This window comes from Phaenicophaeus curvirostris, chromosome 5 (assembly GCF_032191515.1).
Source record: "Phaenicophaeus curvirostris isolate KB17595 chromosome 5, BPBGC_Pcur_1.0, whole genome shotgun sequence".
NCBI classification, from domain to species: domain Eukaryota; kingdom Metazoa; phylum Chordata; class Aves; order Cuculiformes; family Cuculidae; genus Phaenicophaeus; species Phaenicophaeus curvirostris.
In genome coordinates, this window is record NC_091396.1 from 16386382 (window position 1) to 16402989 (window position 16608).

The 16608-nt window shown below is 38.8% G+C and overlaps 1 protein-coding gene across 2 annotated transcripts; it reads right to left on the reverse strand.

Annotated features, from left to right (window-relative positions):
* Window positions 1–447: 447 nt before the first annotated feature.
* On the reverse strand, window positions 448–15644 carry UEVLD (UEV and lactate/malate dehyrogenase domains). 2 transcript variants are annotated; one of them, XM_069857699.1, is made up of 12 exons: window positions 15561–15644; window positions 12265–12349; window positions 11537–11599; window positions 10025–10188; window positions 8856–8991; window positions 7037–7161; window positions 6367–6472; window positions 5018–5188; window positions 3924–4097; window positions 3326–3410; window positions 2560–2683; window positions 448–1892 (listed from the first exon to the last, which is right to left on the reverse strand). In XM_069857699.1, exons 1-12 carry the CDS (start codon window positions 15600–15602, stop codon window positions 1728–1730), a joined length of 1440 nt encoding a protein of 479 aa, XP_069713800.1. In that variant the 5' UTR covers window positions 15603–15644; the 3' UTR covers window positions 448–1727. The 2 variants fall into 2 exon arrangements, with proteins under 2 accessions (XP_069713800.1, XP_069713801.1); XM_069857700.1 differs by lacking the exons at window positions 448–1892; window positions 2560–2683; window positions 3326–3410 and adding an exon at window positions 4808–4892 and having other exon boundaries at window positions 3960–4097.
* Window positions 15645–16608: the final 964 nt, after the last annotated feature.

Genomic DNA, 16608 nt, shown 5'->3' on the forward strand with positions numbered 1-16608 from the left:
CAGCGCCGCCTTCGGGTTATTTTCCGGGAACGCTCCGGGAGTGACGTTTCTGCTCCGCAGCCGAGATTTTGTAACGTGAGCATCAATGCAAGACGCATCCCTGGCGGAGCGGCTTTTGTGAGTTAAGACTGTCAGTAACTCCCCCAGTTAAACAAACCACCTGGGCCACGCGCATGAGAAGGAATGCTCAGCGGCTGAACACAGAACTCCTCGAAGAGCAACGTAAAACCATAAGGATACACGTTTTTTTCCAAAGTAAGAAATCAAAACCCAAAGTCCAACCATAGTGTTGAGTGGGTTTTTTTTGAGAAAGCAGCGAAGTTAGTCACCGCAGCCATCACTGATCCTGTCACTGATGACCACAAAGGAAATCTGAGTGTTCCATGAAAAAAACAAAAATTACTCTGAAATAGTGAAGCTTTTTATAATTTTTTTGTTTTAATCTTAATTCTGAGATCAATACAAACCCAGAATTCCTTACAAATCTGGGTCTTCATAAGATATAACTAGAAAGGCACAAAGGAATAGATCGTTCATTCTGCTGCATTCCCACTTCTGCTTAGAAAGCTTCATTGATATTTAAGTAGTCACACCTGCAAACATAAACGTGGAAAGACATCCTTACGCCGCATGCAGCAAGAGTGGAGCCCACGTCTCCTGCCTGCATTGTGATGCAGAGGTAGAACCGGGATGAATAGCCTCTTACCAGTGCAGTGCATCGGGAGTTTAGAACCACCAAAACACCTTCACCTTAAAAACATCTGCTTTTTGAATCATCTAGAAATCCACACCCGTTTTTTTCCCAACATCCCTGACTTCCCCCAAGGCGGGTTACAGGTTCTGTTGCATTCTCAAGTAGGTGTATTCTCTTCAGGCTGATGTAAAGCTTACTGACATCAGCTGGCTTTGGATCAAGGCCTGAACTCACAGATGCATCTGCATTACTTCGCTGACAGATTTCATTCTTTATTTGAAGCCCATGCCCCAGTCCTCCTTTTCAGGACAAGTGCTTGTTCTGAAGCTGCACAGGCTGAGTGTTGTGTGTATGTACAGAGAGCTGCAGATGCTTTGGCACTCTGAACATCCTGAGAAAATAAGAGCTAACAGGGCGTGAGCAGAAAGTCTTAGACATCAGTAAACATACAACAGAAATTCATATCCAATACTTCAGGTCTGAACGATACCGCTCACACCATGCTTTTAGCTTGTCCCTCCCCTTAGTAAGAAGCAGGAGCCCACTAACATAAGAGCATCTGTGATAACCGTGAAAGATCAAGCTATGGAACTGCATCCCCCAGGGCCCTGAAGAGCTGGAGTGTAGCTGCATTCTAGATAAGCCCCCGATGCAGCACTTGCAAACCAGAAGGCTGTACACACTGGAGTTTCTGCAGAGCTGGACAAGCCCCTCTCCTTAACTGTGTCCTAGTAAGGTGCGAAGAGCCAAGAATAACCCAAGAATCAGGCTATAATTAGCAACAAAAAAGAACAGGCAAAAGTCACCTGATTTTAGGTAAAACATTCTTGCACATTACCCTCCTCATGTTGACTACCAAAAGAGCACTTTCCAAATAAGAAATTACTGTACAGCGCGGTATTAAATATTCTAACCCAAAACTGAAAAAGCACTTTTTGAAAGAAAAAAACCCCTTGCTTCCTATAGAAATGCATATATACTAAGGAAATCTCCAGCTCCTGTGAGCAGACACTGTGGCATCCCTTATGCTTCCTTAAAGCTTCAGTTGTTGCTGAAGATCGTGAATTGATCCTGCACTGCTTTGCAGTTTCTCTTGCACTAGCGGATCTTCTTCTAGTTTGACCATTTCAATCACTCCTCTGGTTCCAAGAATACACGGTAGACTTAGGAACACTTCACTGTTTATATTGAAATATCCCTGAAACAACACACAAATACTGTCACATGGTTGCTTATTTCTGCTGTTTCCAAAGCATGGAACTACACAAAATAACTTGACAATTTTAACTAAGCAAGGATATTCCATCATATGGCATAGGTCAAATTCCAGTTATTTCAGATCCTATGCAATGGGTTACTGTACAGAACCTGTAAAATATTACAGATATAAAAAACCTTGAAGGATTCTACACTTGGAGGTGTGTCCCACTATACGTTTATCAGAGTTCTAATGCAGGCAAACTTTATGCCACAAAATACCATTTAACTAGTTTCTTAGGTAAAACAAGCAAGGACACTTGATTGTACAGTATCATGATGAACAGGGATGAACAAAAGAAATTTAAAAATGCAGCCAAAGAGAACCATCTGGGGAATATTTGTCAAGTTTTCATTATTAAACGTAATTCAAGTTTACACTGTGGATTTTGTTTGTTTTTAGGGTTTGTATGGGAAAATTTACATTACGTAGTTACTCTGCAGTTTAAGTGACTTGTCATTTCTCCATATCTGCATTTAGTTCATAAACAATTAAAAACTTCACTTGAAAACATAATGATGAAATTATATTAATAGACATTATAGATTATTAATATACATTTTATATATATTAAAATTATATTTTAAAATATTAATAACACATTTACCTTTGCCAGAGTGGATACAGAATGAACTTTTCTTTTATCTTTCAGTATACTGTCAGTCAAATCGGCAACGGAGAGCCCAACAGACCACGATCTCTGACCTCTTCCCTTTAGAACTTCCATAGCTCTATGTAAACCAAGAAAAGGAGAAAACCATGATGTTTACATTTGAATTATTCCTACTTTGGTTTATATGTAAATTCCAAAAGTCAGATTAAGTGTACCATATTGGGTGAAGTGTACTATAAAACCATGATTCTCTTTTTTGGAAAACAACAGAAGGAAATTAAAAACCGCTTTAAAGAATTTCTTTATGTATATTTTACCCACATTAGTAACAATTTTCTTTTCTGTCAAAAGCTGTGACTGATATGTAACTAGTAAATTGGGTACACTGACCCAAATGTGTACTTTGCTTTAAAGCAAACTCTTTCCACGTAAGCTCTGACAAAAGTGTGCCAGAAGGTTTGTCTACTATATTTTTTTAAAACCACAATTGAACTGGCAGCTTTAATATTCTAGTGTATATTCTACGAAGCTCGTCTTGCCCTTAGATCTCCACAGGCACAATTATTGAGAGCTTCTCAAAACCAGTGAGTAGGTACACATATATGAAAGCGAATGACACTCAGACCTACAACTTCCTGTAAACTCAATGTGTTTTAGAGCAAACTTCATCCTCTTCACAAAGAGCTGAAGGAAAAAAACTCTGTGAACATCAAATGCCTAAACAAGAATAAGAAAAAAAAAAAGATTATAATGGCATTACCTGTTAGCCACCTTTTCCCTTGAGTTACTATCAGCCATTGCTTCTGTTTGATTTGCAACCAAATTACAACTGGTCCACGATGGTACTAAATAGAAACAAATAACATTTAAATGTACATCTTAACAGTGACTACAATTCAACTTTCCTTCCCCTGCAACAACCCAAATGTAGTTGATGACCTTCTAAGGTTCCCTGGACTGCTGAAATAAACCCTATAGCACCACCTGGTTAGAGACACTTGCTCAAAAAATAAGTAATATGCAATAATTCTTACATTAGAAGTAACCTATCCTATATTATGCCAAATTTCTTTCTCTACCTTCAGCCTATATTGTTATACCAAATTAAAAGCATTTACGTTTATATTTTCTATGTTTTTTTTCTTACTGTGACAAACGTCAAATAATTTTGCTACCACTCCAGGTCTACAGTCTCAGACACACAACAAAATTCTATTATTTAGAACCACTACTATGAAAATCTACCACCCTGCTTACGACTAGCTTCTTTACTTTCCTCAACTGTTCTTTCATTACTAAATTACTTCAGCACTGCCAGGACATTACATACTCATAGTCATAATAAAGTTTCACTTTACCTTTGTCTTCACCCTGTTCACCAATAATCCAAGCATCTTTTGCCAGCAACTGTGCTTTTAAGAGATTTGCCAGTATATACTGAAATCTCTCGGTATCTAGGTTGGCACCTACTCCAATGACTCTGCTTTTGGGGAATGAGCTCAGCTTCCAAGACACATATGTCATTACTTCAACTATATATGGAAGAAAAATAGGTTGACAATGAAAGATCCCTCAAAATTAAACACACCTGCAAACTATGAATCACAATTACAAAAAACTCAGGACCAAGTTATTTACTTCAGAAAAGGTATAAGTACCTAAGAACACATCAGTAGTTTATTTCAACCTAAGACACCCAGTCAGGTGGGGAGGAGATGAAGACAATTCACAGCCCAAGTGAAGTTTAAAGAGAATAGGAGTGAAACTTATTAGGGAAGCACAGTGACTCATTCTACCAAAACTCTGGCATGCTTTTTAAATTTAATTCAACCATCGTTTAATTTCCTTTTCATATGGCAAGCACTGTTTTCTCCACCTCCTCAGCTTTAAATGATGGGAAGGATAAGAAGCACTTGAAATACAAAAGGGCTGTCTTCAGCGCGTTTACAGGACTGAGCGGCTCACATGTACTTTCTTCCCTTTTAAGTAGCAGGTTCACTTTGTCTTAGTTCACGCTATCACTGACCAGATGTTTTCCACCGAAACATAGCTGCAATATTTACTATTGACACATTACGTATAGTGGTCTGTGAGTGGCACACAGCACATATGCATGTATCCATACCACACAGGAGAAGCACACACATAAAACTCACAACTGACAAGACAACAGCCAATGGATGCTATTCCTGCAGATACAGTGATGCTGAAACTACGTACAGAAACATACAGGAATACATACCTTTTATACAAAACAAAGTATATTATTTTCTTTTATCTTGGTAACAGTAAAGAAAAAACCCTCAAAGACAGTGTCCTGCTCAAAGCTGAAAAGGAAAACATCTTTCAGAGGAGGAAGAATTTTTGACTAAGGGGGCAGTAATGTCTTTTTAAAACAGGCTGCAGAGAAAGCCAGCTGAGGGACAGAACATTAGGCAAAGTACTAACCTACCTGGATGAGAAGCAATAAGGAGAACAGCGTTCTGGCTGTAGTGCGATACTGCTGGGATAATTCCTCTGAACAAATCCACATTGTTTTGTATGACATCAAGATAAGTCTGAGCATTACCCAAATAATTAGCTGTAAGTACTACAACTTTTGAATCAGCTGAAGCAGAAAAATCTGAAAATATAAAGAAAATATGGTTTTAAAATGTATGTCATCCTATCAAGTTTTGGACATAGAACAAAGAGCTGTCCTAAAGGCTGAATTAACACCAGTTGGCCCCAACCCTGGCTACATACTAAAATCATAGGTGCACAAGCATTTTGTAATACTGTAACACTGCCAACAGCATAGCCAGCAACAACAGATAAGCTTTTTGTATCACAGCTAAACATAAATATATAATAGGCAACCACAAAGGCACAAACAGAAATTTGTGGTAACATTGCACAACCAGGTCTCAGGAAAAAATGTGCTTGCAGTAAAACCTGCAAGATAAGACCTAAGGATGTAAAAGCCGACAATGCCAGGTGCAGAATAAACAGATAAGATGCCAGGTGGAACTAGGACAAGTCCCTGTCCCCGAAATCAAATAAATTACATCAGAAGCACATGAAATCCCCCCATTCATCTTGCAGAGGGTGCAAAGAACAAAATCATCACAGACAAGCAAGGAAGAATGGGGGAGTTGCTGAATTCAGATCTAGCTTCCCCTGTGGAAGAACTTCTAAGCCGCATCACCTCAACCTCTGCAACAAAGACCATTAAAAACTGTAGCCACCACCATTAATTATGGAGACATGGCATTGACTCTATTGAATCATACACTCATAGGTACTTGAGGACAAAATTGTTAAGAATTGTTTGAATATGCAGTGATAATGAGTAAGAACTAACTATCGGCCATTCTCATGTTTAATAAACATCAATCTAGGAAAGCAGTACTTTGAAACTTACCTTTATTTATCAGCCTTTTTAACCCTGCTCACACAGCTATCTCTAATTCTTTAACATACATGTATTTTTCCACCCTTCCTTCCCTCTCTCCACCCATGACACTGAAGCACTAGGTTGGCTTCTCTATATTTCTGCAAGAGTTCAATTTCAGCATTAGCCTCTTACCCTGGAAATACAGACTCGCACACCTCTATAAAGAGAACAATAAAATCCTGAAATAAAGGTGATGCAAGCTTTGCCAATCCTCCCCTTCCCAATCTTACCCTGAAAAGATAACAACATCCTCTTAAAAAGATGGCCTCTATTCCAGAGCCCCTGTGTGTCCCTAGGTGTCCTGCTCTCATTAAAATGAGCACAAGTACAGTAATCACTCCAATTCCAGCAACAACATCCAATACCTTTGCTGATCTCCACGTTTGGCAGAGCAAAGATCTCCAAATCCATGGCCCCTCCTTTTGCTGCACCTTCGGAAGGATCCAAAAGAACCACCTTGTCTGCAGCACCCTGTATGAGTAAAAATAATGCAGATCCAAAATAAAACAACCTCAAATTTGCTCCTGTGAGGGGGAGGAATAAAAGCCAGCACTCCTCCAATTCCAGTGTTTGTTGTACTGTATATAAGACAAACACAATTACTGATCAAAATTACAGACAAATCACAAGAAAAAAATTAATTTAATTTAGTGAGTTTAATTGGAGGATAATGCATTATGAAACAACAAAAATAAAAACTCACAAACAAAATAAACAAAATAAAAAACTCACAAAAAAGCTATCCTTATCCAGGTGACTACGAGATTCTAATTCTTGCCCTCAGGCAAGAATCCTTTAACTAAGGATTTTTGAAAGAATATAATTCAATATTCAGTTCTTTGTATCTAAAAAGCTTACTGAGAAAACAGGGCAGAAGCTAACACTTCTGTGAGTCTGTAAGCTAACCGAAAGACAAATGACATAAGGAGTGATGTGGCTATTAAAACTGTTGAGTAATTTCTATGTGTGAGATGCTAAAAACTAAATTGGAAGCCTCTCTGTTAACTGGATCTGTTATTTACAATAATTATGTACCTTTGCTGCAACCGTTAGCACACATGCAATGCCAAGATCTCCAGCTCCAACAACAGTAATTTTGTTAAAACATCCTTCATTTTTTCCTCCATCAATTTTATTCTTTGATTTCATATCAGTCTCTCCTACAATTAAAAGAAAACCACGGACTTAAGTGCTGGTCCACACTGTGTCAATACAAGTACTGCTGCATCAGAAAGGATCACAGTCTTAACACAGTTAAACTAAATTACACAAACTTCTTCAAAAAAGTGGTCAAGCCTGACGACAGAAAATTCATCACAACTTGCAAGGTATAAAATACAAATACTCCTTTCTGCATGGGCATGTGTTTTCATTAAGCAGAAAATAAGAGCACAACAACAGCAAGAAGCTAGACACTAAGACCATAAAAACAATACTTCTTTTGCTACTGTTACAGTTGTGAAGATATTCCATGGTCCTAAAATTTTAAGAGATTTCATATTTTGAGACGATATGCAAAACAGAATTTGATTAAAAGACAATGATCTGAGGTTTAGCCAATGCTACTGGTAACACAACAATTCTCATTCTAAGTATAATGCGGAAAGATTTGTAACAAATATCGATTGATTGACCAGAAATATGCATCATGTGCACATGTGTATTCTCGCAAGCGTGTATACGGTTACCAGAAGAAACAGCAGAAAAGGGCTAAAGGGAAACATTTGCACTAGTTGCCACAGATCACCTCTGCGATTTCACAAGAAGGAAGATGAAAAGACTGAGTTGAAGAAAATGTGTCAGGATGAAGAACAGCAGGATTGGAGCCATAAAATACCCAGAGAAGGAAAACATGGAAACTCTGAAATTCAGGAATTTTCCCCAAGACTTACAATGAGTGAGATAAAGTAATGAAGGATAAAAGCCAAACAGCATTTACTCCCCAGAGGTAGAAGACAGGTCTGAAACCAGCTTGTCACCGCTGAACAAGAAGAACCCAAGAGATGTGATACAGGCGCATCAGACAGCACTCCTTGTCCTCAGTGCTGGACACCAGTGCTTGCAGTCAGACGAGTCTCACGGCTTGCGACAGTGGATGTGAGAGTGTGAGTGAATGAGAACTCAGAGAATCATAGAATGATTTGGGCTGGAAAGAACCATGAAGATCATCCAGTTCCAATGCCCACTGCCACAGGCTGGGATAACTTCTACTAGGTCAGGTTGTTCAAAGCCTGGCTTTAAACACCTCCAGGAATGAAGCATCCATGACTTCTCCAGGCAACCTATTCCAGTGCCTCACCACTCTCACCGTAAAAAATTTCTTCCCAATATCTCATCTAATTCTTCCCTCCTTCATCTTAAAACTCTTACCGCTCAACATATCTCTACGCTTGCTGACTGGTGCCAGTGTCTCTCCTGATGCACTGGATGTTCCGTCTTCAGACTGCAGAGCCAGGAAGTGGTTCTGCAAGGGCACCTCAGGCACCTCAGAATGAATGACTGACTGGATAAATCAACTTGTTTATAACAAAATCACGCTTCTCATCCACAAGATCTCACATCTGAGTTTTGCTGCAGTGATTTCCAAGAAACAAGTAGGACCAAGTCTACAGCATTTTTCAGTAGGCTTAAATGCAAACATACAAAATGCGCTGCTTATTCAAATAAAGAGAATCTGATTGCTTTGTTCAAAAACAGGCACTTCAGATTAAACAAATACCAAACGGTGTGGACATGCAAACACAAAAACTTCAGATAATACCATTTAGGCATTTTCATGACACCAAGTAATAACAATAAATAAAACATATATTGTATAAGCACATATAAAAGAAGTATATGAAAACATTCACACCTTCAGTAACCTTTGCAATGTAGGAGAGAAGTTCTGATCGCCTGGCTGCATCAGAAGATGACAGTGAATACAAAGGGAGTTCTTCCTCAAATTTTGCTATCATTTCCTTGATTAATCCAGTAACAGTTGATTTAGGCTGAAATATAGAAATACCAAAGACAAAATAGTTGACATAGTTGTGATATTCCACATAATAGTGACATCTTTAAGTCACAGTAGTTCATAAGAGAATGACAGCTATATAAAATTTAATCAAATTATAAATACTGAAACCCTGTAACACTTATATAAACACTGAAGGGCAAGGAAAGCATCACTTTTTGACAGGATACTTTCCAAACAGGAGTATGGATTAAAAAGAATTTAATAAAAAGGAATTATAAAACTGTAATTGTCAGTGCAACTGTTTTTTGAAGACATCTATGAACATATGAAAGCCTTTGATGTAGCCACAACACATATCATAAACACGAGAAATCATAACTAAAGAAAAGATAGTTTACTGTTCTCAGACAAGCTTAACAGTCCAGAGTTTTGGCAATTCAGTCCTTCTTAGGGCAAAACACACAGTGAAGTCAGCAGACGTTCCCATGGCAATTTCTGTATTGCTAATGAAAAATACGTTCAATCCATTTCAGAAAACTAGCATTTGCTAAGTAATCTTACTAGCCTGGAAGTCATATTTACGTTATGCAATACAGTGCATAAAATCATTTAGTGACAGCATTGACTTTTGATTCTATATGCCAATGTTTCAGAGTTCTGCTGGAAGAGACACACCTAAAAGGTAGAAATGTCCACTGAACTTTCTTGAGGAGTACTCATCTGGTCCAGTATTATTGCTCACTATTCACAGCAACAAATGAAAATATCATGTGCTGATATCATTACTGCTTTGTGACAAAGTCAGTCCCTTTATTCTCAAGCTTAAAATAATTCTCCTTACCATCACTCACAACTTCCTTTACAACTGCTTCAGATTGAATGCTGTAATTTTAAGAGGAAAATTTCTGCTTCTCTTTGCATAATAATTACATATTTAAGATTAACAAAAATATGCAGAAAACAAAAAACCCTGTACCCCACCCACTGTTCCCCACTGATTGCCATATGCCACCATGCATCATTTTCAGATACTTCCCTCCCCTGTCAGCCACTCCACCTCTTACATGGCTCCAGTTTTGCAGGTAGGGTAAATAAATCCTGCCATGAGCATCAACGTGCTTTCCCACTGAAATGCCCATGTTCACAGTTGGCTTCAAGAAGCAAATCGGGGGAGCAAAAGGATGAGAATCCAAAATCCATAGCTGAATAGGTATGTTATAGGAATTACCTGTTCAACACAAAATAAAAGCCATTACTAGCTTCTGCATTTAGAAAAGGCACAAAAAACCTCTTGGGTGTGTATGTGACTCACATTTCTTAATAACAAAGAAAAAAGGCCTGACATATGACTTTATATATTCACACTGGCAAGTGTTTATGTTACTTTGGCTACTTAATAATAACAGACTTGTCTGGATCAACTGGAAGTGCTACTGACTATGTCTTTCTTAATAAAAAGCTTTGCTGCTGTTTTGTTTCCCAGGTTATTATATCAGCCAACGTGTCCCCTTTTCCAGGCAAAGAAATATCTTGCAGCCACTCACTTTGTACTTATTTTAAGACTCAACAACTGAAGCAAAGAGATGCCTATTAAGAGCTTTACCTCAGACTCCAAAGGCTTTAAATTAGAAATAAAAAAATACCTACTAGTTTTTTTTAGACACTGGCTATACAAGCACAATGTTACCCAAAATTTAGAGTCATTACCCAGAATGCAAATACCCAATCTCGCAGGCTAAGTCAAGACACTGGTTTTATTACAGACTTGCACAAGTCTAGGTGCTTGCTACAAATGAAGCCCTTGGACAGGAGCATCTGGGCTCAATTTATTTACAAAGTTATGACGTGAATACATGCCAAGTAATTCCCTCTACAAATGATTCAATAGTGATTACATAAAGTTACAGGTGGTTTTATCATACAAGGTCTCTACTATGCAGACTCAGTGAGTAGGGACCTGCTTCTGGAGGTGGGTTTCTTAAGTTCCTCTGCCAAACTGGCAGACTTGATGTCAGAGCTGTCAGGAATATGTCCTCCCCTGCAGATGTCCAAGATGTTCTCTCTCAGATCTTCTGGGTTCTTTATTCTTTAATTTGTACAAGGTGCAAATGTGCAGGACATACTTTATCAGGACGTATTTTATCAGATTCTCTGGGTGCTTTGTTCTTTTAATTACAGCCGAGCTTAGTATTTCATTTGATTTAATATTAACAAACGTCAGCCTCTTCCATTGCTTGCTTATGAAGATGTTTAGAACACTACACTCTCTTGCAACAATGGGGCTTGCAGAGTTCATGCAAACTCCATTAAAACCGAAGAGTTTGCCTACACAGTCCCAAACTACGTGATTTTATTAATAGTTAATTGACTTATCTAATTAATACCACCTTATTTCAGCATCTCTGCATGCACAAATGCCTTATTTATGCAGCAGAAGTAGCTTCTGCCAATTCATGCAAAATCCTTTATAGCTGCACAGCTATAAAGAAGCTGCACAGACACTGTTAAGAGGCAGTACCCAACACATTTTAAAATTGGATTCAACTGGCAAGGTAATTGTATTTGATTTATCTTACCATATTTCACTGGAATAGTACCACTAAAATTCAGGAGGTCCTTCTGGGATCCATCCTTGAAGGCTGAAATTAAAATATGATTTTAAATAAAAATAATGATTAATGAACAATAATAAACTCTTTTGAATCTGGCATGGCACTCCCGTTCTAAATGACCAATATGCAATGCTAACTTCTCTTCAGAAATCAAATACACTGCTCCTGAAAGTAACGTTACTAAGATCACCCCTCCCTCTTGGAAATAATTCCTTAATGGAATCTTAATGACAACTGCATTGGTACAACTAAGTACATCATCAGTCTGAAAATACTTTGTCCTGAGTAATTCTGGTGGTGTAAGAACTTTCAGTCAGGCTGGAAGTTACACTTACAGACATAAAAAGATATCAGAATGCTAAAGACATTAAAATGCTTTCAATACAGCCATGGGATATGGGGAAAAATGCTGTGACATATAAAGAATTTAAAAGAATATCAATCTTCTATAACTACTGACAAATCAAAATAAAATTCAATTTAATGAATGAGTCACGTTTTTATGTTTGCATTCTTTGAAGAGCTTTCAAAAATAGGAACATGACATGAGAAATATTACTGCAAGTCAAAATAAAGATAGGAACACAATTGAAATATATTCACAATACTCTAGATTTTATTATACACTGTCTGAATTTACAGCAAGTAAGAATCCCGCGCAATTAGTTCAAAGTAACCATATTGCTTCTTACTGTATGTGCTCATGGAGAACGTGAAGTTTGGGTAGGTCTTGTTAACATTCTTTAATTCTTCTATGGTCAGGTCTCTGAACTTATACTGGGAAGGGGGAAGAAGAAGTAGTCAGAAGAAAATGTCTCATTTCAAAGGCTTCTTCTTTCATTACCAGAGACAGGGAAATAGAACCACGAGAAGGGAGAAATAGAAGAAGAGGAAGGTATTATAATAATTACTTGTAGTATTAAGAATAGTTTTGGTGGGAAAAAAAAATCTCAAAAAAATTGATACAAAAAAAGCTTTAAAGGTATTTCAGGGTAGTGCTACATTAGAACTCAAATTCCGACCATCACTCCTTACATACCGTTCCTTTCCCTTTACAGCTGTGTGAGGCTTAACAAAATCTAGTCTCCTCTGCACACAATTATTAAAAACAATATAAAAATACAAACCTCTTAGAAAAAAAGAGGTTACCTTGCTACTGATACTTACTACTACAAACTCAGATCCACGTGCACGTCTAATAAGCTGTCAATTTCCGCAAATGTATTAAACTCCTTAGTATTTAGTCTTTGAGATTTTTTCCATGTTAAAGCTGTCCTTGAGAGCTGAGAAAATTCAAACAAAATAATGCACCTCTTTTTCCCTCCCACAGATTAACAGAAACACCGATGTTTGACTTGAAATGTGATTCGAAAGTAATTATCATCAAGAATGAACCACTGCTACTTCATTCAGACTATTCCCAGCCAGTCCAATACCTCAACTTCCAAGGGATTTGCATCTTCCCACATCTGAAAGTTACGAAGAATATTTTCCATTTCCTAGATTCCTTCTCATTTTACGAAGTCTGGAGTCCTCCTGGAACCCTCACCTAAGCAAACACAACTGCGGCCTGGCAATGGCTTAAACATCTGCTCTCTGTGCTGACAGTATTGAAATGCACATTGAAACACTATACAGGTTAATAAAATTAATAATCCACATGCTACAACACAAGGAAAAGGTTATTTTAACCAGAATAAGTTTGGAAGTCAAGACATTAACCAAGAAAGATCTATACCTTCCCCCTCTTGTATGGAGTTAAGCAAGCCATATAAATTTTTTAGTTTTATGCAGCTGGAGATCGATCAATCAAATTGAAACAACACATGCCCTCAAAATCAGAACATCTTTTATGGTGTCTTAGTAACAGATAATCAATTGCAGCTCTCTTTTCTAAAGTTGCTTCATGAAGTTGTCTAGTTTCAAGACTTAAGGCCTCCAGAGTTCACGAGGCATAATTGAGGGTCTTTGCATAGCTATAAATAAATCTCCTAAAGAATTATAATTCACGATCACGGTGTTAAAAGGAAGTGAAACAAAGAAATTTACACTTTATAGTTTAATTTAAGTATTAATGCAAGTACACTTTATACTTGTCACAAAGTAGCAGCTAAAATGCACGCTCTTCAGCAGAGACAGGAGCAATTCCACAGCTGTGTGTATGCTACAACTATTTTCCACTTCGAACAAGAAAAACAAAGCTGCCAAAGAGAAACACCTTTTAAACAGCTTCTCCACATTCAGTCTTACAGGATGCTACAAAGTCAGGCAGTAAAAAAAAAATAATCAAAGCATCCAAGTCAGGAATGTCTACAGAACTGAAAAGTGACACATTTTCAGAAATGTTGACACATCCAGTTGTGAATTCACAACCATCTGACTCCCTTCTTGTTTGTAATGCAAAATGGGGCATCCCTACTAAATATTTTGTTCTCTTCTAAAGATCAGGCTATTTTCACCAGGAGTCAGGCACAGACTCTCCTCAGTTTCCACCTAAAATTATACAACACGCCCAAGATTTAGATACACACACCTCAGCTCTGACATGGAAACCGCAACATCTCCTCCTCAGAAGAACACTTATGAACCTAAATCCACATCTCCAACGTGCGCAGGAACCCGTGCAGGGGCTGCCACGGCAAAGCCCCAGGCAGTCACAGGCCCTTGTGCAGAAGAATGGAACTGTGAGAATTAATTGGTAAGTTTTGCTGCAGATGGTTTGTATGTTTAATTATCTTGTCATAGAAATCTGTCTTGTATCAAGAAATAATATGCAGATAATCTCCAGACATGGATAAATAACTTGAAAGAATAAATTTAGAGTTGCAAGAATTTATGTATACGATTAATTGTCTTTTAAGACGTAGCTCTCTTGGAGGAGATAACCTGAAGGAAGTCTCCAGACATGGTTGGATAACCTAAAAAAATAAACTTAAGGACTTAAACAGTTCTTTGTCTAAAACTAGCACATATACCCACTGCTTTTGTAAGATGGGATGCTTTATTTAGAAGGGCATCTGATTCAGTGCTAAATTGTAAAACATAAATATTACTGCCTTTGGTTCGACGCCTTTTTCTTTTTCAATATTTTAACAGTGAATAAGTGTTTCTCACAAAACAAAGAAACTTACACTTAATAATTTAATTTAACCATTAAGGCAGGTACACTTTATACAGCATGGGAGAAGACCCAGGATTTGTCTTCAGAGTGCTTCCACCCATCAGTGATTTCAGAGAACCTTATATACACAGGGGTGTTTTCATATTCATATTTTTTCATGAAGTGACAAACACACCTTATTCCCAGAACCTCATTGCATATCCAGGGAGTGATGAAATAAAACCCATCCAGAGTTGCTAAGGTGTAGCCATATCTGAGTGCTTAATCCCAACGCTGATAAGAAGGGTCATTATCGCTATATTAGTCGTTAAACTTATTTTAACACATAGAATCATAGAATAGTTTAGGCTGAAAGGGAACTTAAAGATCATTCAGTTCCAACTCCCTGTCATGGGCAGGGACACCTCCCACCAGACCAAGCTGCCCAGGGCCCCATCCAACCTGTCTTCAAACACCTCCAGGGATGGGGCAGCCACAGCCTCCCTGGGCAACCTGTGCCAGTGCCTCACCACCCTTAGAGTGAAGAAATTCTTTCTTACGTCTAGTATAAATCTTCCCCCCTCCGGTTTACACCCATTGCCCCATGTCCTATCACTACAAACCTTTGTGAACAATCCCTCCCCAGCTTTCTTGTAGCCCCTTCAGGTACTGGAAGGTCGCTATAAAGTCTCCACGGCGCCTTCTCTTCTCTGAACAACCCCAACTCTCTCAGCCTGTTCTCGTACGGCAGGTGCTCCAGCCCTGGGATCATCTTTGCAGTCTCCTCTGGACCCAAGGAAACCTTCACCGCCCGATGTGGGTGGGGGGGCTCCGTCCCCCCCGTTCATTTCCACCCCCGGTGAAGCCCCGACGCTGCCCTCCCCTCACCTTGCCCAGCTGCTTCCTCAGCGCCTCCTCGGGGAGCGCCATGGCGGGCGGGGCGGGCAGCAGCGCCGCTCCCAGCAGCCCCCGCGCGGGCGGCCTTTCCACCCCCGCCGCCCCTCTTTTCCCGCCTCAGGGCTGCCCCCTCCTCGCCTCAGGGCTGCCGTCTGGATTGACGCTCAATGACCACTGTGGTTATTAAGGTTTATTCACCGCTGGAGGAGCACCGGGATTTGTCTTCCGAGTGCTTCTACCCAACAGTGGTTTCAGGAAGTTTTATATACACGGAGGTGTCCTCGTGTTCAAGGTTTTTCCATGAAATGGCAAGCACACCTCCCTCCTGGAACTTCATTGCATATCCAGGGCATTAAAATTAATACTGAAGGAAGATATAAACCATTACGTTAAGGGAATGAATTAGTTTAAGGAAGGAAAGGAGAGAGAAAGGAGGGAGAAAAAGAAAAGGAAAAGGAGAAGAGGATGTGAGAAAGGAGGGAGAAAAAGGAGAAGAGGATGTGAGAAACACTCATTCACTGGTAAAATATCGCAATGGACAAAGTCTTCGAAATAAAGATAATAATATTTTTATTTTACAATTCAGTGCTGAATTGGATGCCCTTCTAAAAAGGCATACCATCTTACAAAAGTAGTAGGTATGTATACTAGTTTTAGACAAAGAACCATATAAATCTCTCCAAGATTGCTCACTATATTTTTGGAGTTTTCAGCCATGTCCGGAGACTCCCTTCAGGTTATCATTTGACCTAAGACAACTACATCCTGCTAGACAACTAAATATCATGTCTGGAGATTGTCTGCATATTATCTCTTGATACAAGACAGATTTTTATGACAAGATAATTGAACATACAAACCAGCTGCAGCAAAACTTATCAATTCTCAGAAGGAGGAAGAGGAAGAAGAAGAAGAGGAGGAAGAGGAAGAAGAAAAAGAAGAAGAAAAAGAAGAAGAAAAAGGAGGAGGATCAAATCTTGGCCAGCCTGCAGTTAGAAAGACTGTGATTTTAACAGGGGTTTAACTTGTTTACTAGTTG